Consider the following 25,238-nt stretch of genomic DNA (forward strand, 5'->3'; position numbering starts at 1 on the left):
CCCACTCACCCAAGATAGAAACGACCCGCCAAGGGTCAACCAGATAGAGCTAAGCCCAGAGCACAGTCAATGCAGAGGCAATTTGCACTAAAGGCTTGGGGGAGAGTGATGTCATGTATCTTACATGGTTACTGCTTGTACTATTCCAAGGTGTGCCACCAGAAGGCACCGCAGTGGGAGACTGTACAGGTGTGTCTGGTCTAGTATAAAAGGCAAGCCATCAGATGTGATCTTCACTCTGGAGTTATCAATAAAGGACGAATGTCACTACAGTTCAAGTACAATACATTGCCTCGTGGAGTAATTATCAGAGCATCAAAAGATATAAAAGACTCCACTAGTTGTGTTGAGGAGGCTCAAGCATGTGGGGCAATCCCGTCCGAATTGATCCGTCCGGACGGAATTTCTTATCGGCGCCAAGCCCCGCAACCTCCCTCGGGAGCCGGCGCCTCACAACTTGAGCCTCCTCCGGGAAATCCCCGCTGTGCCTTTCAGTTCTGCACGGAGGGTATTACTGTACGGGCTGCTTCTTTCACACTCTCCACGTTGCCATCCTCATCTGCTGTCCGGAAACGCCATGGTGCACCATCCTGTCGTCCGGAGGAGGCGGGTGTCCCCAATGGAGTGCTCTCTATGCGGGAGTCCTCCCTTTATTTATTGGGGACTTGACCTGGAGGGTGTTGCACAATGCAGTCCCATGCAATAACTTTTTAAATCGGTTCACGGGCTTTCTGGGTCTAGAGGAGTCCGTGTTCCACATTTATGTTGAATGTGTGAGGTTGCAGCCCCTCTTTCACTATTTGAAGCAACTGCTCCTCAAATTCTGGTTGCACTTCAGTCCCACACTCCTGATCTTTAGGCACCCTGTGCGGAGGGAAGCGGGCAGGTCGGAAGGCCTCCTCGTAGGACTGCTCCTGGGCATGGCCAAGGGAGCCATCAGCCGATCTAGGCAGCGGGTGGTCGAGGGGGTCGTTCAGCCCGACTGTCTGCTTCTCTTTCGCGGTTACATCCAAGCCAACGTATCCCTGGAGATGGAGCACGTGGTGTCCAACGGTACGCTCGCGGCCTTCTGCGAGAGATGGGCGTCGGAGGAACTGGAGTGCATCATCACCCCTGGCAACCAAATTTTAATTTGACCATTTATTGTTAAAAGTTAATTTGTTTAATGTATCGGTGTTGGTGCGGCCCCCCCCCCCCCCACCCACTTTAACCAGGGGGCACTTGATTGAAATATGATTTAGAGGAGCAACTAAAATAGTTGTAGAGCAGTTGCTTCCATGATCGCAGTTTTTAGGTGGCGGGCGGAGAAAAGGGCTGTGTTTAGCAAGGTGACCAGAGTCAGGGACCTACTGTATGGCAGAAGAGCGGGTTGGATGGCGCCAGAGGAGCTGACGCAGCGTCTGTCCTAGGTCAACGTCCGGCTAGCAGCCAAGGCCATCGCATCGCTAAAAGTGGCATTGGGCCTTGACTCCACTCACTGTGTCAAGGATCAAGCATGTGAGGCGATCCCATCCGAATTGATCCATCCGGACGGAATTTCTCATCGGCGCCAAACCCCAGAGGCACCCCCGGGCGCCAGCGTCTCACAATTTGAGCCGCCTCCGGGAATTCCCTTCTGTCCCTTTCAGTTCTGCGAGGAGGGGATTCCTGTACGGGCTGCTCTTGCACACCCGCTATTTTGCCATCCTTGTCTGCCGTCTGGACACGCCATGGTGCACCATCTTGCCGTCCAGAGGAGGCGGGGGTTCCCAATGCAGGGCTCGCTATGCAGGAGTCCTCCCTTTATCTGTTGGGGACTTGGCCTGGAGAATGTTGCATGGGCAGTCCTGTGCAATAAGTTTTTAAGTCGATTCCCAGACTCCAGGGCCACCTACATTTTCTGTGATCTGGATGTGTCCATGTTCCATGTTTTTATAGCGTGAGGTTGCAGCCCCTCTTCCATTATTTGAAGGGGCTACTCCTCAATTTCTGGCTGCACTTCAGTCCCACGCTCCTGATCTTTGGACACCTGGTGTGGAGGGAAGCGGGCAGGTTGGAGGCCACTCATGAGACTGTTCCTGGGCCTGGCCAAGGTGGCCATTAACAGGTCCAAGCAGTGGGGAGTCGAGGGGATCATTCAACCCGACTGCCTGCCTCTCTTCCGCAACTATGTTCATGACAGGGTGTCCCTGGAGATGGAGCACGCAGTGTCTAACGGTACGCTCAAGGACTTCTGCGAGAGGTGGGCACCGGAGGGACTGGAGTGCATTATCACCCCCCGGAAACCAAATTTTAATTTGATTTGTATGGTTTTCTTAAACATTTTTGCATAGTTTGCAGTTTCTAGTTGTTGTGCCGGGGCACTTGGTTTAATTGTATAATTTAAAAGAGTTGCAGAGCTGTTGCATTGTGAGTGGCTTAGCCAGTCATGTGATGTTTACAAGACTCAATAAAACCCCAGCCAGTTGGGTCTGGTCGTCCATGACGAGGTATGCAATTGTGAGCCTAGTGGATGAACTGGTAATGTGTAGTGTGATTGTTAAACCTTTATTAATAAACCAACTAGTTGTTAATAGCAATGTGTTGCGATGAATTCTTAAGCAAAGAACCCGTGAATAAATACATTACAAAATGGCGAGAAGAATGGGAGTTTCTTCATGAAGAAATTTTGGTGGAATTTCCTTTTGAAGGTAAATGCAAATGGAGCCCAGCGAGAAGATATACCGGCAGCGTAGTTCCTGAATGAGAGTCTGGCAGTACCATTTTTTTTGTGAGTGGTGAACTGGTAATATGTAGTGTGATTGTCAAACCTTTGTTAATATACCAACTAGTTCTTAATAGCAATGTGCTGCTATAAATTCTTAAGCAAAGAATCCATGGAGCAAATACATTACAACCATGTCTTCATAGCTATAACCTCTCGTTCATGGTATAATATTCCAACTGTATCCTAATCAAGTCTCATAGAAATTCAGCATCACTTCATTTAGTTTTGTATTCGGTGCCCCTAAATATAAAATCCGGAATCCCATTTGTTTTTTTATGATCTTTCTACCAACAGTCCCCACTTTATAGATCTATTTGCACCTTTGAACGCTCTGCTGCTCCATTACATTAGGACTGTTATTTTTTTAACAGTATACATCCTATCCTTACTCTTTTTGGCAAGATGGAGTGGGACTAGCTGAAGTGTTCATGCAGAGAGTGGCACGGGCTGAATGGTCTTCCTCCATGCTGTTTCCATTCTGTGATTCTATGACTTGCTATTTTACACTTTCCTTCTTTGAACTGCATCTGCCACACATCATCTCACTCGGCTAACCTGTGTATAACCTCCTGTATTTTTTCTCATGTAACCAAATACACTAAAGAAACATTAATACTGTTTTCTTCTCTTTACATATCAGTCTATGTCCTTTGATGCCCACAGTCTGACTGTTCCGATTATAGGTTGGTTGGGCCTACTTCCATCTGATATTCAAAGGTTAGTAGTGAGGCTTAATATCCCATGTCTGCTGATTGTGGTACCGTACCCAGTGTTCTTCTTAGGATGATACAAATTGATCAGTTTTCTGATTTTTTTTACGTGATGCATCTTTTAGAGACATCAAAAGAAACTTGGCCTCATCTCTGTTACAAGAGTGACCCTCCTGTAGGAACACTGCTTTGTCAGAATCCTCGTGGCAAGGCAAAATGTAGTAGTGAAGGACAAATAATACTTGCCTTGTAGGGTCACTTTGATTTTTCAACTGGAAATATGCTCCGGCATCATTTGTCCAACTTCTTACTGGAGTTGGTGTTGTAGCTATTTACTGCCGTTTTGCCCATTTCATCACAAGTTTCTTCACTTTGCCTGCGAGAAAATAAAATGATGTCCAGGAATGGTGAGCAATATACAAAGCATCTAGGTGATGTACTGACTTATTAGCATTAACAATGTTTTAAAGTAGTTTTGCCCTTGTAATTCTCCCCAGTAGTGTACTCTGCTACTCTCAGTTATATATAAACAATATTTTTATTCGAAGAATGAAGGCCCAATGAGGTAAGTAGTCTAACATAATACCAGGTTTATACCATGCGTGTACAGGAGTTGATATCAGGATGCACATGAATGGTTACCCTTTGTCATGTATGTGTAGTATAAGAAAATATGCTTTGCATCCAATATTAGTTCCCACTATAATCAAACTTAAAATGTAATGACTTTCCATGTTCGCCAGACTAATCTTTCATTATCAAATTGCTAGCAGCATTCAGATTAGAAATTAGTGTCAAACAAATGACGTGTTTTCTTTGTACCTGTTATTTTCATTTTTAGGTTAAATATACCTAAAGAAGCTTTGATTCCTCTGACTAACAATGACATGAGCAAGCTGACCAAACTGCAGAAGAGACCCTATGTTGACTGCCAGCCTCTCTGGAAGAAAGAAGTATGAGAACATAATGACTAATTTGTCTATTATCTAATAATACATCGGTGGTCATTTTGTAACCAATCCAAAATGAATAAGTATGTGGATGTTGTCGGAAGAAATACGTGGAACACATGCATTCTGTAGAAAGAGACTGCGAGAGAAGTGCATGTAAAAATAATACTGCACCACTTGTGCAATTATACAATAACGTAAATATTAATTAAGTATACTTGTGTGTCTGGATAGAGATATTATGGAACGATTTTGTCCTGTGGTGGCAAATGGCACACTGCCAAAGAACAAGCTTTGCGCCGTGATCTAATCTAAAACGGTAGCCCCATGTATTTTTCAACTTTGAATTACTGTTGTCAGGGAAAAAAAAAATGAAGCTAGCAAAGGTTCTCACTTTGAGCAGTGACCAGGGTTACACGTTCCAGAAGCGCTGAAGAAAGTGCACAAGCTGACTTGGGACACAGTGGCCACATTGGGATTTTTTTTGGGGGGTGGGGGGGGCAGACTAACTGTTTGGAAAAGGTTGAAAGTGCCCGTTCTCTCAACTCTGCCCAAAGCCTCGCTTTATCTGGGGAATCACTACATTTGACACCGGTTTTTTCTTGATTTCAAACACAGTTTTAAAACACGTGTAGGCACAGTGATGATTACTGATGCAATAATGTCATTACATCACTACATCACTGGTTGTATAATTATACCTCTTTGCAAAATTGGTATAAAAGTCAACAGAGACCCTTAAATGTGACAAATATTCAGTAGTAAATATTTTTTGGACTGAAGTCACAAAGTGCACAAATATCCAAAGGCAACTTCATAATGCACCAGTGATGAACAACAGGATCATTGCTCTATACCAAATATAATAGTCATTCCCCACTTAGTTCATGTTAAAAATAGCAAGTGTTCATTGACTGTCAAGCTGACCAGTGAAATTTCAGATAGAACACACCTAAGGGTAAAGGATGATCTAGAAAATAAATAACACAGCCCTGAACCCACTAGGGTCACCTGCTCAGGTAAATCCTTTGAAACCGAATACGTACCAAGGAAGCAACAGGGACTCCACATTGCTGTGCCCTCTGTTGGACTGCTTTCTTGCTCTTTTTCGTTTTGTTGCTTTAAACGTCAGATTACACACACTCAGTTGTAGTGGTGGCAGGATCAGGTCTTTATTTGAAACTTCATACTACACAAAAACCAGTATGAAAGTCACTGAGACACACACTTCACAAAACCAGTGTGTGCTCCATGCTTATGACACACTCGTATTCCGTTTTCCAGTGTCTCCTCTTGAGAAACGCACTCCAATTCTAATGTCTCTGCTAAAACAGTGTTCCCTCACAACTCATACAAAATCAGAACTCTATATTCCATACATACTATCAATAAATCATGGTACATCAAAAGTACATATAAATAATAACAGAATGACAATGTAAACTAAACAACCAGCCACTCAAGCTCCTGAAATCAGGTGGTCTGTCGCAATTGACTCTTGCCATGAATTTTATTACTATAACACACAGATGCCAAATTGACACATTTGAATATAGCTGAGTTACTCTCACATCTTCTAGCATCTCCTTTCTTGTAGAGACATTCTCTGCTTTGATCTACAATCCATGCTCATCAGAAAAGCTGCTTGAACTTTTAACCCAGCATGCATCATCTCAGACTGTACCAAAAGCGAGGTATTCGAAAAATATGGGCTTTCATTCCCACACCTTCACCCTCCCTCTGTCCCCCCTCATTACTTGGGCTAACCACCATCAAATTCTTCACAACTAAAACTAATCACCTAAGAAATCAGTTAATCAGTACTACAAATCGTGATGATAGGATTTGAAGGAAGGGCTAGCTAATGGGCTATAATCTCCCACTTGGGCTATTTACCATCTCGCCCAACATCTCCCCGAGTAAAGCTGTGGAGGCCCGCGAGTCACTTAAAGAAATAACTGTACCAAACTTGCATTGGCAAGTATTTCATTTTTTTTAAGTACTAAGGAAACAATGCCAGTAAATTTTGTTATGACAGTGGTTTATTACTCGATCAAGCTCAAGTGTTTTATTGAACTAATGCCAATCTCCTAGACTCAAACTGATCAGTCAATGAGGCAGAAATTCTGGCCTCCTGGGTCCGTACGGAGTGTGTATGGACCTGGGAAGGCATCGCAAAAGCTGGTTTTCATCGCACAATACGCATATGCTGAAAACCGGCTTTTCCGATCTCTTCCGTATCTCGGGAGCGAGGACATTTCTTGGGTAAGATTGTGGGATTTACCCACATCTTGCCCAGCAAATGTCCTCAAAACTCTTGCGCCTGATAAAAGCAGCTGCATAGCCCACTATTACAGGCATAAGAGTTTTAAAATACACAAACATTTTAAAATAAAATTATAAAAACACATTTTATTCTTTAAAAACCCTCCCCACTATGGTAAGTTTATTTTAAATCATAATTAAAAAAACTTTTTTTTAAATTGGAAAAATATATTTTTTTATAATACATAAATAACTCATTTAAATTAATTAAAGTATGTGGTGTATTTTTTCTATTTTAATTGGTTTTGTGTGTTTTGGGGGCTGTTTTTCATTCAGTAACTTTTGTTATGGCAATGGTTTATTACTCGATCAAGCTCAAGTGCCAATCTCCTAGACTCAGACTGATGTTATTGTCATCCTGGTTAGTCAGTGGGGCAGAAATTCTGGCCTCCCGGGTCGGTACTGATTGTGTCCTAACTAGGGTCCTAAATCTAAACGAAGGTATGAGGAATGAATTGGCTATGATAGATTGGGAAGATTCATTAAAAGGTATGACGGTAGATAGGCAATGGCTAATATTTAAGGAATGAATGCATGAATTGCAATAGTTATACATTCCTTTCTGGCATAAAAACACAACCATGACGAACAAAAGAAATTAAGGATAGTATTAGATGCAAAGAGGAGTTATACAAAGTTGCCAGAAAAAGTACCAAGCCTGAGGATTGGGAGCAGTTTAGAATTCAGCAAAAAAGGACCAAGAGATTGATTAAGAGGGGAAAAATAGAGTCTGAGAGTAAACTTGCAAGGAACATAAAAACCGACTGCAAAAGCTTCTACAAGTACGTAAAAAGAAAAAGATTAGTGAAGACAAATGTGGGTCCTTTACAGACAGAAACGGAAGAATTTGTAATGGTGAACAAGGAAATGGTGGAACAATTAAATAAATACTTCGGTTCAGTCTTCACGGAAGAGGACACAAATAACGTCCCAGAAATGCTAGGGAATCAAAGGTCTAATGAGAAAGAGGAATTAAAGGAAATGATAATTAGTAAGAAAATAGTGCTGGAGAAACTAATGGGACTGAAGGCCGATAAATCCCCAGGGCCTGATGATCTGCATCCCAGAGTATTAAAAGAGGTAACCATGGAAATAGTAAATGCATTCGTTGTTATCTTCTAAAATTCTATAGATTATGGATCAGGTCTACAGATTGGAGGGTGGCAAATGTAACCCCACTACTTAAAAAAGGATGGAGGGAGAAAACGGGAGAACTACAGACCGGTTAGCCTGACATGGCAGGGAAAATGCTAGAGTCCATTATAAAAGATGTGATAACAGCACACTACGATAATATCAATGGGATGAAACAAAGTCAACAAAGTCATAAAAGGAAAATCATGTTTGACAAACCTACTGGAGTTTTTTGAGGATGTAACTGATAGAATAGATAAGGGAGAACCAGTGGATGCAGTGTATTTGGATTTTCAGAAGGTCTTTGATAAAGTCCCACATAAGGGCCCCAAGTTTCCACATGCGGCAAAACAGGCATCCCTCCGAGCTGGGCGCCCGTTGTTCGCGCCGAAAACGGCGCCTGAAAAAAAACGCACTATTCTCGAGCGCTTTGCAGCTCGATGTCTGCTTGGCGCGGCGCCCAGGGGGCGGAGTCTACCACTCACGCCGATTTTGTAAGTAGGAGGGGGCGGGTACAATTTAAATTAGTTTTTTTCGTGCCGGCAACCCTGCGCGTGGGCGTTGGAGCGTTCGCGCACGCGCAGTCTGAAGGAAACATTGGCACTCGTCCATTTTAAAAAGTGCTGCAGAAAAAGTGAAAATTTGTTTATTGAACCCTTGCAAAGGCTTGTATTTTAATTTTCTTGATATTTCTGTATGTGAGGGTGAGGGAGTGCATTCTGTAATTAAAGATAGACTGTGATAAACGGGACACATGCACTTGTTTGAGACTATTCAAATTCTTTGTAGCTGTTCAATTTTTAACATTTTTTAATAAAACCACATTGCCCTTCCATGATCAGCACTGAGGCTTCTTGCAGCTTTCTCCCCCTGCCGTCCGTCGGGCCCGATGGCAAGTGGCTGCCTCAAGTACTGAGGCTTCCTGCAGCCTTCTCCCTCCCTCCCCCACCCCCACTGCCGTCCGTCGGGCCCGACGGCAAACGGCTGCCTCAAGCACCGAGGCTTCTTGCAGCCTTCTCCCTCCCTCCCCCCCTCTGCCGACGGTCAGGCCCGACGGCAAACGGCTGCCTCAAGCACCGAGGCTTCTTGCAGCCTTCTCCCTCCCTCCCCCCCTCTGCCGACGGTCAGGCCCGACGGCAAACGGCTGCCTCAAGCACCGAGGCTTCTTGCAGCCTTCTCCCTCCCTCCCCCCCTCTGCCGACGGTCAGGCCCGACGGCAAACGGCTGCCTCAAGCACCGAGGCTTCTTGCAGCCTTCTCCCTCCCTCCCCCCCTCTGCCGACGGTCAGGCCCGACGGCAAACGGCTGCCTCAAGCACTGAGGCTTCTTGCAGCCTTCTCCCTCCCTCCCCCCCTCTGCCGACGGTCAGGCCCGACGGCAAACGGCTGCCTCAAGCACCGAGGCTTCTTGCAGCCTTCTCCCTCCCTCCCCCCCTCTGCCGACGGTCAGGCCCGACGGCAAGCGGCTGCCTCAAGTAATGAGGCTTCCTGCAGCCTTCTCCCTCCCTCCCCCCCTCCCCCTGCCGTCGGTCGGGCCTGACGGCAAACGGCTGCCTGAAAGGCCTGCCTGAAGCACTTTCACACAGTTAGGAATATGGTTTATTTAATCTTTTCTTTGCTTATAAATTTTTATTCAGGTTGGATTTATTTGTATAAGTATAACTAAGGATTTATTGTAGAATGTAATGACTTCCCTTCTCCCCCCCCCCCTCCCCCCCCACCTCGTTCCGGACGCCTAATTTGTAACCTGCGCCTGATTTTTTAATGTGTAGACAAGGTTTTTTCAAGCCTACAAAAATCTTCACTTGCTCCATTCTAAGTTAGTTTGGAGTACGTTTTCACTGTGGAAACTTTCAAATCAGGCGTCAGTGGCCAGACACACACCCCCTTTTGAAAAAAAAATTCTGTTCAAAAGTGAAACTGTTCTACCTGACTAGAACTGCAGAAAACTTAAATGTGGAGAATTCCGATTTCTAAGATACTCCGTTCTCCACCAGTTGCTCCTAAAAATCAGGAGCAAATCATGTGGAAACTTGGGGCCAAGAGGTTAGTGTGCAAAATTAAAGCACATCAGATTGGAGGTAATATACTGGCATGGATTGAAAATTGGTTAACTGACAGGAAACAGAGAGAAGGATAAACGGGTCTTTTTCGGGGTGGTGGGCAGTGACTAGTGGGGTACCACAGGGATCAGAGCTTGGGCCCCAGCTATTCACAATATATATATATAAATGATTTGGATGAGGGAACCAAATGTAATATTTCCAAGTTTGCTGATGACAGATGGGATTGAGATTGGGAGGAGGAATGTAAAGACGCGGCAAGGCGATTTAGATAGGTTTAGTGAGTGGGCAAACACATGGCAGATGCAGTATAACGTGGATAAATGTGAAGTTATCCACTTTGGTAGGAAAAACATAAGGACAAAGTATTATTTAAATGGTGATAGCTTGGGAAGTGTCGATGTACAGAGGAACCTGGGTGTCCTTGTACACCAGTCATTGAAAGCAAACATGCAGGTGCAGCAAGCAGTTAGGAAGGCAAATGGTATGTTGGCCTTCATTGCAAAATAATTTGAATTCAGGAGCAAGGATGTCTTACTACAGTTATACAGGGCCTTGGTGAGACCACACTTGGGGTATTGTGTGCAGTTTTGGTCTCCTTACCTAAGAAAAGATATACTTGCCAAAGGAGGAGTGCAGCGAAGGTTCACCAGACTGATTCCTGGGATGGCAGGACTGTCATATGAGGAGAGATTGGGTTGACTAGGCCTGTATTCACTAGAGTTTAGAAGAATGAGAGGGGATCTCGTTGAAATGTATAAAATTCTGACTGGGTTGGATAGACTGGATGCGGGGAGGATGTTTCCCCTGGGCTGGGAAGTCTAGAACAAGGGGTCACAGTCTCAGGATACGAGGTACGAAATTTAGGACCGAGATGAGGAGAAATTTTTTCACTCAGAGGGTGGTGAACCTGTGGAATTCTCGACCACAAAAGGCTGTGGAGACCAAGTCACTGAATATATTTAAGAGGGAGATAGATTTCTAGAAACAAAAGGTATCAAGGAGTATGGGGAAAAAGCGGAAATATAGTGTTGAGATAGAGGATCAGCCATGATCATATTGAATGGTGGTGCAGGCTCGAAGGGCCGAATGGCCTACTACTGCTCCTATTTTCTGTTTCTATGTTTCATGATAATGGGAACTCCACTTACGGAGTTCCCATTATTATGAATGAGAACATACTTTACCTGATTGGCTGCCCAGAGCCATGTGACTCCAGCTTCAGCCCTGCGCACGTCCTGACGTGCACGCGCTGCGACGCGCAGTCAGTGGAGGCCTCAGGACCGGGAACTCGCGTGGGCGCAGCAGCTTCAGGTAAGTGCGCATCTTTTAAAAAGTTTTTTACCCGATCGCTGCGGGAAGCAGCCAACCGGGATTTCTGGACCAATGTACTATTGACAAAGGCCTCTACAAAGAATATTCAGAAAGTTAATCATCCCACCCAAAATGGTAAAACAGCATGATTTTATTTGGATAAGTCATTATATTCTGCTAGTGTCATGATTTGATGTATGTTAAAATATGTACATTACTACAGCAAACCTACTGCAATAAATTCTTTATTTTTTTAGATGGAAATAATGGAGAAGTGTAAAGTGAAGGCTGAAATACAGGCCCTGACATCCATTTCTTCTGACTACCTTACAAGAGTATACTTGCCAAACAAACTCCGGTTTGGTGGATGGATATAAGGAAACTCTCACTGTTATTTGGAGTGATGTACCTAAAACATTTTGACTATTTTAGTAAAATACATTTCTGATTGAGTTGATGTGTCCGCTATATAGCCTGTGTGTTATTTGATGTAACACAAATTATTTACTAGTTGAGTTGGTGCCAGTTGCTGTCAGCCCTGGCTGATTTAGTGCAGCACATGTTTAGCATGTTTTGCATTTCTGTTGCTTTGTGTGGTAACTGTTGGTATACTGGTTGATTTGGTGTTCCAGTCCAATTATTGAAACTTTAGGTGTCAGCCGTGGCTTAGTTGGTAACACTCTCGCCTCTGAGTCAGCAGGTTGTAAGTTCAAGTCCCACCCCAGAGGCTTGAGCAGAAAAATACAAACTAACACTCTAGTGCAGAACTAAGGAAGTGCTACACTGTCGGAGGTGCCGTCTTTCAACTAAGACATTAAACCGAGGCCCCCGTCTGCTCTCTCAGGCGGATGTAAAAGATCCCATGGCACTATTTCGAAGGAGAGCAGGGGAGTTACCTGTAAAGCGCTTTGCGACGTCCTGAGGTCGTAAAAGACGCTATAGAAATGCAAGTCTTTCTTTATTTCTTTTGTTTGGGGTTTGTTTGACAGCTGTTTTGGTTCAGTTGGTATGCCAGCTAGATATACCTGTTCAGTTGGAGTACTGGCTGGATATACCTGTTCAGTTGGAGTGCTGGCTGGATATACCTGTTCAGTTGGAGTGCTGGCTGGATATACCTGTTCAGTTGGTGTGCCGGCTGAATATACATGTTCAGTTGTGTGCCGGCTGGATATACCTGTTCAGTTGGTGTGCCGGCTGGATATATCTGTTCAGTTGGTGTGCTGGCTGATATACCTGTTCAGTTGGAGTGCTGGCTGGATATACCTGTTCAGTTGGTGTGCCGGCTGGATATACCTGTTCAGTTGGTGTGCCGGCTGGATATACCTGTTCAGTTGGTGTGCCGGCTGGATATACCTGTTCAGTTGGTGTGCCGGCTGGATATACCTGTTCAGTTGGTGTGCCGGCTGGATATATCTGTTCAGTTGGTGTGCCGGCTGGATATACCTGTTCAGTTGGTGTGCCGGGTGGATATACCTGTTCAGTTGGTATGCCGGCTGGATGTAATTCAAGGGTTTGGGTTATGTTATGAACTGTGAAAGCAAAGCTCTAATGGTTTCTAATTATAACTGAACCAAAGATTAGATTACAGTCTCAAAAACACTGCCTCATCATTGCTATTGTTATATATGTAAATTTATTTTATGTAGGAGGTTTATTCTTTCACAAGTTGGTTGACTATCAGTCTTCTCCTTAATGTTGATGCACAATGATATTTGTATGAAAAAATTCATAATTATTTAATGTGATGTCATTACTGTAGTGGACAGGTGCATTACTTATTAGAATGTTGGAATTATTCATCTAATGAGATCAATTTGTCACTGCAAAATGTCATTAACTATTGATGTCAATTTGGAATGAGTGGGAATGTGATTCATCTTGGGAGGTAATACAAAATGGACGAGAGCGAATGAGCAGCCCATTTAATACGCCGACTAATTTTATTTTCTATCACCCATTTTGTGCTACTATCCAAGACGGATTTCATAGAAACATAGAAACAGAGAAAATAGGTGCAGGAGTAGGCCATTCAGCCCTTCAAGCCTGCACCGCCATTCAATAAGATCATGGCTGATCATTCACCTCAGTACCCCTTTCTCGCTTTCTCTCCGTACCCCTTGATCCCCTTGACCATAAGGGCCATATCTAACTCCCTCTTGAATATATCCAGTGAACTGGCATCAACAACTCTCTGCGGCAGTGAATTCCACAGGTTAACAACTCTCTGAGTGAAGAAGTTTCTCCTCATCTCAGTCCTAAATGGCTTACCCCTTATCCTAAGACTATGTCCCCTGGTTCTGGACTTCCCCAACATCGGGAACATTTGTCCCGCATCTATCCTGAACAGTCCCGTCAGAATTTTATATGTTTCTATGAGATCCCCTCTCATCCTTCTAAACTCCAGTGAATAAAGGCCCAGTTGATCCAGTCTCTCCTCATATGACAGCCCAGCCATCCTGGGAACCATTTGCCTTCTTTACCGCCTGCTGTGCCCACTTTCAGTGACTGATGAACCATGACACCCAGGTCTCGTTGCACCTCCCCTTTTCCTAGTCTGCCGCCATTCAGATAATATTCTGCCTTCGTGTTTTTGCCCCCAAAATGCATAACCTCACATTTATCCACTGCATCTGCCATGTATTTGCCCACTCACCTAACCTGTCCAAGTCACCCTGCAGCCTCTTAGCATCCTCCTCACAGCTCACACCACCACCCAGTTTAGTGTCATCTGCAAACTTGGAGATATTTCACTCTATTCCTTCATCTAAATCGTTAATGTACATTGTAAAGAGCTGGGGTCCCAGCACTGAGCCCTGCGGTACTCCACTAGTCACTGCCTGCTATTCTGAAAAGGACCTGTTTATCACGACTCTCTGCTCCCTGTCTGCCAACCAGTTCCCTATCCACGTCAGTATATTACCCCCGATACCATGTGCTTTGATTTTGCACACCAATTTCTTGTGCAGGACCTTGTCAAAAGCCTTTTGAAAGTCCAAATGCACCACATCCAATGGTTCTCCCTTGTCCACTCTGCTAGTTACATCCTCAAAAAAATTCCAGAAGATTCGTCAAGCATGATTTCCCTTTCATAAATTCATGCTAACTTGGTCCGATCTGCTTTCCAAATGGGCTGCTATTTCATCCTTAATGATTGATTCCAACATTTTCCCCACTATTGATGTCAGGCTAACCGGTCTATAATTACCCGTTTTCTCTCTCCCTCCTTTTTTAAAAAGTGGTGTTACATTAACTACCCTCCCGTCCATAGGAACTGATCCAGAGTCGATAGATTGTTGGAAAATGATCACCAATCCATCCACTATTTCTAGGGCCACTTCCTTGAGTACTCTGGGATGCAGACTATCAAGCCCCAGGGATTTATCGGCCTTCAATCCCAGCAATTTCCCTAACACAATTTCCTGCCTAATAAGGATATCCTTCAGTTCCTCCTTCTCACTAGACCCACTGTCCCCTAGTACCTTCGGAAGGTTATTTGTCTCTTCCTTCATGAAGACAGAACCGAAGTATTTCACCACCAATAACTACAAGGGAAGGCCTATCAGTGAGAAATACACCATTTACACTATTATGTTCAGAATAACTCCACAAGATTGTGTTGTAAGCTCAAACCATTGTGATCTTGGTCTTTTCAATGTAACTCCAAAGTGAGGAAGCAGCCTGGTGGACTGCCTTTTATACCTGCCCAGGGTGCACAGGTTACCCTTGGGTCTCCCACAGGTGTGCCCCCTGGTGGTAAGTCTTACATATTGGTGAAGTTTGCATACATAACATACACAATCCCAGAAAATCAGCTGGAAATATTACAATTTTCAGACAATATCAGGAAATCTATGGTATTGATAACTCTGCCAATGGCTACCTCCAATTTTACCATCCCCCTCCCCTTACAAGAAGGAGCCATGCTCTTGGTACAAGTTGGCAGGTCTGTCAAGAATTCGATGTAAAACCCAGAAATCAGCAATTGTCACTCAACTGGTTGATTACGAGCTTCCTGAATCTGGAAAAGTTACCCAGCTGGGGGCAACATTTTTTTTAGATGCCAATTAATTTTCCTCGGTTGGGTAGGACAATGGGAGAACTCCCCTGATGCTCTTCGAATAGTGCCATGGGATCTAGCATGCTGTTCCATTTACACTACTGGACACCTACATTCCTTGCTCCTGCGCCCTGCACTCCTGCTTTTCCGACACATAATTGCCAAACCAGAATACTATCAAAAGCTGACCCATAGCTTCCAAAAAAAACCTATGATACTCAAAAACAAGTAGTCACATGGGCTTTGTAACCTAAGCTATGCCCACCATTCCTTCACTTGTAATGTAGGAAAACTTATAAAGAAAACTTACATTTATATAGCACCTTTCATAACCTCAGGATGTCGCAAAGTGCTTGGAACCAATGAAGTACTTTTGAAGTATAGTCACCTTTGTAATGTGGGAAACGGGACAGTCAATGTGCGCACAGCAATAGCTCCCACAAACAGCAATGAAATACTTGACCAGATAGTCAGTTTAAGGTGCTGATAGAGGAATGAATGTTAATCAGGATACTGGGAGAAGTCCCCTGCTTTGAAGAGCATGTGCCATGGGAACTTTTATGTCCATCCGAGAGAATAGACAGGGCCGCAGTTTAAAGTGTCATCCGAAAGATCAGCACTTCCTTGGTACTGCACTGGAGTATCAGCCTGAATTATGTGCTTGAGTGGGTCTTAAACCCATGACCTTCGGACTCGGAGGCAAGAGTGATACCACTACAGCTGAGAGTCACGTTCAATGGTGGTGGAGGCAGACTCAATTTTAACTTTCAAAAGGGAGTTGTAGAAGTATCTGAAGGAAAAAGAATTGCAGGGCTACGGGGAAAGGGCAGGAGGATGGGACAAGCTGAGAGTTGGCATGGGCCGAATGGCCTTCTCCCGTGCTGTAACTATTGTATGATTCTATTAATGTTACTTGCTGCTTCCTCAGGATGCAGAGAATACACATTACAGCCAAATGTGCAAAAGGTAATTTTAAGGACTTGATTCCTAACAAGCATTTCTGATACTTAGCAGTAAATGAAAACAGAAAATGCTGGAAATCTCAGCGGGTCCAGTAGCATATGTGGAGAGAAACAGAGTTGATGTTTCGGGTCTGTGACCCTTCATCAGAACTGGCAAAAGTTAAAAATGTAACATTACATTTTGAACTTTTGCCAGTTCTGACAAAGGGTCACAGACCTGAAATGTTAACTGTTTCTCTCCACAGATGCTACCTGACCCACTGATTTATTTCAGATTCCAGCATCCGCAGTATTTTGTTTCTGTACTGATACTTAGTAGTGTTAGTTTATTCAATGTTAGATTGACACCTTATCGGCAAATCTTTTTTTATTAATTCACTCTAAGTTCTAGTATATTATTACTAAATGCTTTCAAAAGGAATCTAGACGAATACATGACAAGAGGGAATAGGAAGTTATGCTGAAAAGCTGAGCGTAGTTGGATGGAATGGGAAGAATTTCAACTCCAGCACAGACCAGTCGGGTCGAATGGGCTATAACTGCTGTATATTCTATGTGTCAAAGGCCTTTGTGAGGTCAAAGAAGGCCATGTTACAAGGGCTGGTGCTGTTCCCTGCATTTCTCTTGCAGTTGTCGCGTGGTGAAAATCATATCGATGACAAGGTCCAACACCACTGCCTCCGGTGTGCCAGCGCAGCCTTCGGTCGCCTAAGGAAGAGTGTTTGAAGTCCAGGACCTCAATTCTGGTACCAAGCTTATGGTCTTCAGGGCAGTAGTGATACCCGCCTTCCTATGTGGTTCAGAGATGTGGACCATATACAGTAGACACCTTAAAGCACTGGAGAAGTACGATCAGCGCTGCCTCCGCAAGATCCTGCAAATCCACTGGGAGGACAGACGCACCAATGTCAGTGTTCTTGACCAGGCCAACATCCCTTGCATCGAAGCACTGACCACACTTGACCAGCTTTGCTGGTCAGGCCACATTGTCTGCATGTCTGCACGAGACTCCCAAAGCAAGCGCTCTACCGGAACTCCTACACGGTAAGCGAGCCTAAGGTGGGCAGAGGAAACGTTACACGGACACCCTCAAAGCCTCCCTGATAAACTGCAACATCCCCACCGACACCTGGGAGTCCCTGGCCAAAGACTGCCCTAGGTGGAGGAAGAAGTGCATCAAGGAGGGCGCTGAGCACCTCGAGTCTCATCGTCGAGAGCATGCAGAAATTAAGCGCAGGCAGCGGGAGGAGCGTGCGGCAAACCAGTCCCACCTCCTCTTCCTTCAACCAGTATCGATGACGGGTCATCCACCTGGAACATTAACTCTGCTTTCTCTCCACAGATGCCTGACCTGCTGAGATTTCCAGCATTTTCTCGAAATAGTACAAACTTGCAAACAAACTTTATTTTCCTCTTCAGAGCCCACAATGTACTATTTATATAAACTTAATATTTACATAAAACATTAAATTGGGAAACCAAACATAGCGCACACTGGCAATCTGCAATATTGCGGGTGACCTGCTGAGTATTTTAGTATTGTGTTTCGATATTAAATGTCAAAGTGCAGCAGCCTTTTGAAACCGGAAGCACATTCGCGTACCATGCTGTCAATGCGCGGCTTCCGTCGGCACATCTTCCTCGAGAGCGGGAGCCCGGTAACCCCAGCAACCCAGGCCCGGGAGCCCGGTAACCCCAGCAACCCCAGGCCGGGGAGCCCAGTAACCCCAGTACCTAGGCCGGGGGGCCCAGCAACCCAGGCCGGGGAGCCCGGTAACCCCAGTACCCCAGGTAACTCTAGGCCGGGGATCCCGGTAACCCCAGTACCCAGGCCGGGGAGCCCAGTAACTCCAGGCCGGGGAGCCCGGTAACCCCAGTACCCAGGAGCCCGGTAACTCTAGGCCGGGGAGCCCAGTAACCCCAGTACCTAGGCCGGGGAGCCCTGTAAACCCAGGTCGGGAGCAGGAACTGCGGGTCAGGAGCAGCGAGAGCCGGCAGCGTGCAGCGAGCGGCCACAGGTAGAGGGGAGAGCGGGAGTGTGCGCACAGCGCAGCCCCGCCGCTGTGGATATGGGGATCAACAGTAACCGTCCCGGGACTGAGCAGCAGGCCCGCCCGTCTCTCGGGAATCTGTTCCATCACTGTGGGATCCGTTCCCCCGTCTCTCACTGTGGGATCCGTTCCCCCGTCTCTCACTGTGGGATCCGTTCCCCCGTCTCTCACTGTGGGATCCGTTCCCCCGTCTCACACTGTGAGATCCGTTCCCCCGTCTCTCACTGTGGGATCCGTTCCCCCGTCTCTCACTGTGGGATCCGTTCCCCCGTCTCTCACTGTGGGGTCCGTTCCCCCGTCTCACACTGAGATCCGTTCCCCCGTCTCTCACTGTGAGATCCGTTCCCCCTTCTCACACTGAGATCCGTTCCCCCGTCTCTCACTGTGGGATCCGTTCCCCCGTCTCTCACTGTGGGGTCCGTTCCCCCGTCTCACACTGAGATCCGTTCCCCCGTCTCTCACTGTGGGATCCGTTCCCCCGTCTCTCACTGTGAGATCCGTTCCCCCGTCTCTCACTGTGGGATCCGTCCCCCCGTCTCTCACTGTGGGATCCGTTCCCCCGTCTCACACTGAGATCCGTTCCCCCGTCTCTCACTGTGGGATCCGTTCCCCCGTCTCTCACTGTGGGATCCGTTCCCCCGTCTCTCACTGTGGGATCCGTTCCCCCGTCTCTCACTGTGGGATCCGTTCCCCCGTCTCTCACTGTGGGATCCGTTCCCCCGTCTCACACTGAGATCCGTTCCCCCGTCTCTCACTGTGGGATCCGTTCCCCCGTCTCACACTGTGGGATCCGTTCCCCCGTCTCTCACTGTGAGATCCGTTCCACCGTCTCACTGTGGGATCCGTTCCCCCGTCTCTCACTGTGGGATCCGTTCCCCCGTCTCTCACTGTGGGATCCGTTCCCCCGTCTCTCACTGTGGGATCCGTTCCCCCGTCTCTCACTGTGGGATCCGTTCCCCCGTCTCTCACTGTGGGATCCGTTCCCCCGTCTCTCACTGTGGGATCCGTTCCCCCGTCTCTCACTGTGGGATCCGTTCCCCCGTCTCTCACTGTGGGATCCGTTCCCCCGTCTCTCACTGTGAGATCCGTTCCCCCGTCTCACATTGAGATCCGTTCCCCCGTCTCACACTGAGATCCGTTCCCCCGTCTCTCACTGTGGGATCCGTTCCCCCGTCTCTCACTGTGAGATCCGTTCCCCCGTCTCTCACTGTGGGATCCGTTCCCCCGTCTCTCACTGTGGGATCCTTTCCCCCGTCTCACACTGTGGGATCCGTTCCCCCGTCTCACACTGTGGGATCCGTTCCCCCGTCTCTCACTGTGGGATCCGTTCCCCCGTCTCTCACTGTGAGATCCGTTCCCCCGTCTCTCACTGTGGGATCCGTTCCCCCGTCTCACACTGAGATCCGTTCCCCCGTCTCTCACTGTGGGATCCGTTCCCCCGTCTCACACTGTGGGATCCGTTCCCCCGTCTCACACTGTGGGATCCGTTCCCCCGTCTCACACTGTGAGATCCGTTCCCCCGTCTCACACTGTGAGATCCGTTCCCCCGTCTCTCACTGTGGGATCCGTTCCCCCGTCTCTCACTGTGGGATCCGTTCCCCCGTCTCTCACTGTGGGATCCGTTCCCCCGTCTCTCACTGTGGGATCCGTTCCCCCGTCTCTCTCTCACTGTGGGATCCGTTCCCCCGTCTCTCACTGTGGGATCCGTTCCCCCGTCTCTCACTGTGGGATCCGTTCCCCCGTCTCTCACTGTGAGATCCGTTCCCCCGTCTCTCACTGTGGGATCCGTTCCCCCGTCTCACACTGAGATCCGTTCCCCCGTCTCTCACTGTGGGATCCGTTCCCCCGTCTCACACTGTGGGATCCGTTCCCCCGTCTCACACTGTGAGATCCGTTCCCCCGTCTCACACTGTGAGATCCGTTCCCCCGTCTCACACTGTGAGATCCGTTCCCCCGTCTCACACTGTGAGATCCGTTCCCCCGTCTCTCACTGTGGGATCCGTTCCCCCGTCTCTCACTGTGGGATCCGTTCCCCCGTCTCTCACTGTGGGATCCGTTCCCCCGTCTCTCACTGTGGGATCCGTTCCCCCGTCTCTCACTGTGGGATCCGTTCCCCCGTCTCTCACTGTGGGATCCGTTCCCCCGTCTCTCACTGTGGGATCCGTTCCCCCGTCTCTCACTGTGGGATCCGTTCCCCCGTCTCACACTGAGATCCGTTCCCCCGTCTCTCACTGTGGGATCCGTTCCCCCGTCTCTCACTGTGGGATCCGTTCCCCCGTCTCTCACTGTGGGATCCGTTCCCCCGTCTCTCACTGGGATCCGTTCCCCCGTCTTTCACTGTGGGATCCGTTCCCCCGTCTCTCACTGTGGGATCCGTTCCCCCGTCTCTCACTGTGGGATCTGCCCTCTCTCTCCCCTCTCTCTCCCCTCCCCTCTGCCTCTCACTAGGTAATCTTGTCGTATCCCCCATCTCTCACTATAGGATCTGCATCCACCCACAATCTCTCCCTCCCTGTGAGATGTGTTCCCTCTTCTCCCCCCGTCTCACCGTCGGATCTGTTTCCTCCCCCACCCCCGTCACTCTCTTTGGGATCTGCCCGTCCTATTGTGTTCCTAACACAGATGAGGCTGCACACAGGGAGGTTAAAGTAACAGTTACCTCAGTCCTTATTAAGACACTCCAGAGTGAGGAACAGGCCTTAGGGGGCCGGCTTATATACAGTGCTCCCAAGGGATGCTGGGATCCCTTGGGACTTCAGGGGATATGCTCCCTGGTGGCGGAACATGGGAGTGCATGCTTTGCAGATACACAACATCACCCCCCCCCCCCCCCAAGTCAAAGTGAAAACTATTTACAAGGTGAGGCGGTCGGGAGCCTTTCTTTCCCTGGTGGACCGCCTCGGTACAAATGTCTGTTCTGGTGTGTTGGCTGTGCCCTCGCTGGGCTGGCGTGTTGTTGGCCCTGCAGGGCTGCTGGGTGAGACTGGCCTTGCTGGGCTGTTGGGCGTGATGGGTTCGATTTCCTGGTCAGGCGTGGTGTCGTTGATCCTTTGGGTGTTTGTTGTGGGCTTGAAAAAGGTGGTGTCTGCTGTGGGTTGTTCAGGGCAGTCTGTGAACCGCAGCCTCGTTTGGTCCAGGTGCTTTCTGCAAATTTGTCCATTGTCTAGTTTGACTACAAACACCCTACTCCCTTCTTTAGCTATCCACAATCCCGCGATCCACTTGGGACCATGTCCAGAGTTTAGCACATAAACAGGGTAATTCAGATCAATTTCCCGTGACACAGTGGTGCGACCATCGTTTACATTTTGTTGCTGCCACCTGCTCTCTACCTGATCATGCAGGTTGGGGTGAACCAGCGAGAATCTGGTTTTAAGTGTCCTTTTCATGAGTAGCTCAGCCAGGGGCACCCCTGTGAGCGAGTGGGGTCTCGTGCGGTAGCTGAGCAGTACGCGGGACAGGCGGGTTTGGAGTGAGCCTTCTGTGACTCGTTTGAGGCTCTGTTTGATGGTTTGTACTGCCCGCTCTGCCTGCCCATTGGAGGCTGGTTTAAATGGGACCGAGGTGACATGTTTGATCCCATTGCGGGTCACGAATTCTTTAAATTCGGCACTGGTGACCAGTATGTCAGGCAGGCCGTGGGTGGCCAACATGGCCCTCAGGCTTTCAGTGGTGGCGGTGCTTCCCGACATGCTTCACATTCAACCCATTTTGAAAAAGCATCCACCACCACCAGGAACATTTTACCAAGAAACGGGCCCGCATAGTCGACATGGATCCTCGACATGGGTCTGGAGGGCCAGGACCACTAACTTAGTGGTGCCTCTCTGGGCACGTTGCTCAACTGAGCACATATGCTACATTGCCGTACACAGGACTCTAAGTCAGAGTCGATACCGGGCCACCACACATGGGATCTGGCTATCGCTTTCATCATTACTATAACCGGGTGTGTGCTGTGGAGATCTGAGATGAATGTCTCCCAGCCCTTTTTTGGTAGAACTGCACAGTTAATCCACAACAGGCAGTCTGCCTGAATGGACAGCTCGTCCTTTCGCTGCTGGAACGGCTTGATTGGCTTTTTACTAGGGACAGCAGAGGATCTTGGCTGGTCCAAGTCCTGATCTGGCGGGCTGTGACAGATGATTTATCATTTTCAAACGCTTCCATGACCATCAACAAGTCCGCGGGCTGCGCCATTTCCACAGGTGGGCAATGGTAACCGACTGAGAGCATCCGCACAGTTCTTGGTGCCTGGCCTGTGGCGGATGGTATAGTTAGTTATATGCTGATAGCGCGAGTGCCCACCTTTGTATGCGGCTGAGGCATTAGTATTTATCCCCTTGTTTTCAGCGATCAGGGATGTGAGGGGCTTGTGATCGGTTTCCAGCTCAAATTTGAGGCCAAACCGGTACTGATGCATTTTCTTTACCCCGAACACACACGCTAATGCCTCTTTCTCAATCATGCTGTAGGCCCTCTCGGCCTCAGACAAGCTCCTGGAAGCATAGGCGACAGGTTGCAACTTCCCCGCAACGTTAGCTTGTTAAAATACACACCCGACTCCGTACGACGACACGTCACATGCTAGCACAAGTCTTTTACACGGGGTTATTCAATGCAAGCAGCTTGTTGGAGCATAAAATGTTTCTGGCTTTCTCAAAAGCAATTACTTGGCTTTTTTCCCCATACCCAGTTCTTACCTTTACGCAATAACACATGTAGGGGCTCTAAAAGGGTGCTTAACCCCGGTAGGAAGTTACCAAAATAGTTGAGTCCCAGGAACGACCGCAGCTCTGTGTTGGCGTCTATGGGCCGAATGCCGTCCGCTGTGATCTTTCTCCCCAAAAACTCCACTTCTGTTGCCATGAAGACACATTTCGACCTCTTCAGTCGCAGCCCTACGCGATCCAGTCGCTGGAGGACCTCCTCCAGGTTTTGTAGGTGCTCGGCGGTGTCCCGACCCGTGACCAGTATGTCGTCCTGAAAGACCACCGTGCGTGGTACCGACTTGAGTAGGCTCCATGTTTCTCTGGAAGAACGCTGCAGCCGATCAAATTCCAAACGGGCATCTGTTGTAGATGAACAGTCCCTTGTGTGTGTTGATGCAGGTGAGGCTCTTCGAAGACTCCTCCAGCTCCTGTGCCATGTAGGCCGAAGTCAGGTCGAGCTTGGTGAACGTCTTGCCTCCTGCCAGCGTCGCAAATAGGTTGTCTGCCTTAGGTAGCGGGTATTGGTCCTGCCGCGAGAAACGATTAATAGTTACTTTATAATCGCCGCAAATCCTGACCATGCCATCACTTTTGAGTACTGGAACAATCGGGCTGGCCCACTCGCTGAATTCCACTGGGGAGATGATGCCCTCGCGTTGCAGCCTGTCGAGCTCGATTTCCACTCTCTCCCTCATCATGTGAGGTACCGTTCGCGCCTTGTGGTGAATGGGTCGTGCCTCTGGAACCAAGTGGATCCGTACCTTCGCTCCGGAAAAGTTTCCAATGTCTGGCTCAAAAAGGGAAGGAAATTTGTTAAGAACCTGGGTACATGAGGCCTCATCAACATGTGATAGCGCTCGGATGTCATCCCAGTTCCAGTGGATTTTGCCCAGCCAGCTCCTTCCAAGCAGTGTGGGGCCATCGCCCGGGACAATCCAGAGTGGCAGTTCATGCACCGTGCCCTTGTAGATGACCTTGACCATGGCGCTGCCCAGGACAGTGATAAGCTCTTTGGTGTACATTCTCAGTTTCGTGTGGATGGGGCTCAGAGCTGGTCTGAATCCCTTGTTGCACCACAGTCTCTCAAACATCTTTTTACTCATGATGGATTGGCTAGCGCCAGTGTCCAGTTCCATGGCTACGGGTAAGCCATTCAATTTTACGTTTAGCATTATAGGTGGACATTTTGTCTCAAGTGTGTGCACTCCGTGTACTTCAGCATCTGCCTCCTCTCTCTCAGGCTCAAAATTGCTTTGATCCACCATGAACTGATCTTCCTCTGCCACGTGGTGGTTAGCAGGTTTTGCAGAGCTTGCAGCTCGTTTGCAAGCTCGTTGAAGGTTCCCCATTGTTCCACAGCTCTTGCAAACATATTCTTTGAAGCGGCATGAATAGGCTGAATGGAAGCCTCCACAACGCCAACAAGGTGTGAATTGCCTTGCATTCATCCTTTGTTGGGAACTCTGAGTCATCTGGGTCACCTGAGGCCTGCTGGCAGTTGCAGACTCGTGGGTTCTGCCCTGTACATTTCTGCTCGCAAACACAGTTCCAGTTAATTTATGAACATTGTGTGCTGAGAGATTTGTTTGGTGTTATCACTGGTGGACATAAACGCCTGTGCTATTGCGATGGCCTTAATGAGGGTCGGTGTCTCTACAGTCAAAAGTTTTCGTAGGATGGTCTCGTGGCCAATGCCCAGCATAAAAAAGTCTGAACATTTGCTCCAGGTAGCCATCAAACTCACATTGTCCTGCAAGTCGCCTTAGCTCGGCGACATAGCTCGCCACTTCCTGTCCTTCAGATCGCTGGCACGTGTAGAACCGATACCTCACCATCAGCATGCTCTCCCTCGGGTTAAGATGCTCCCGAACCAGTGTACACAGCTCCTCATACGACTTATCTGTGGGTTTCACCGGAGCCAGAAGATTCTTCATGAGGCTGTAGGTCGATGTCCCGCAGCCTGTGAGGAGGATCGCTCTCCTTTTTGCTGCGCTTCCTTCTCCCTCCAGCTCGTTGGCTACAAAATACTGGGTTAGCCGTTCGACATAGGCTTCCCAGTCCTCACCCTCCGAGAACTTCTCCAGGATACCCACAGTTTGCTGCATCTTTGCGTTGGATTCGTATTCTGGTCGCTTGTTCCTAACATAGATGAGGCTGCATACCGAGAGGTTAAAGTAACAGTGACCTCAGTCTTTGATAAGACACTCCAGAGTGAG

The 25,238-nt window shown here is 47.8% G+C and overlaps 2 protein-coding genes across 3 annotated transcripts in view; both read left to right on the forward strand.

Moving 5' to 3' along the window:
- spo11 (SPO11 initiator of meiotic double stranded breaks) overlaps positions 1 to 11,617 on the forward strand; it is a 72,034-nt gene extending 60,417 nt beyond the window's left edge. The window contains exons 11-13 of the mRNA XM_070894849.1: positions 3,387 to 3,463; positions 4,298 to 4,409; positions 11,498 to 11,617. Coding sequence (XP_070750950.1) covers positions 3,387 to 3,463; positions 4,298 to 4,409; positions 11,498 to 11,617 — 309 coding nt within the window. The remainder of the gene's footprint in view (positions 1 to 3,386; positions 3,464 to 4,297; positions 4,410 to 11,497) is intronic.
- A 6,243-nt stretch (positions 11,618 to 17,860) lies between these two features.
- rae1 (ribonucleic acid export 1) overlaps positions 17,861 to 25,238 on the forward strand; it is a 35,531-nt gene continuing 28,153 nt past the window's right edge. Inside the window, exon 1 of one of the 2 annotated variants that reach the window (XM_070895895.1) lies at positions 17,861 to 18,050. In XM_070895895.1, the coding sequence (XP_070751996.1) occupies positions 17,864 to 18,050 (187 nt within the window). In that variant the 5' untranslated portion in view covers positions 17,861 to 17,863. Of the gene's footprint in view, positions 18,278 to 25,238 lie in introns of both variants that reach the window. The other variant, XM_070895896.1, reaches the window with a different exon arrangement.

The sequence above is a fragment of the Pristiophorus japonicus genome, chromosome 12, assembly GCF_044704955.1.
Source record: "Pristiophorus japonicus isolate sPriJap1 chromosome 12, sPriJap1.hap1, whole genome shotgun sequence".
Lineage (NCBI taxonomy): Eukaryota > Metazoa > Chordata > Chondrichthyes > Pristiophoridae > Pristiophorus > Pristiophorus japonicus.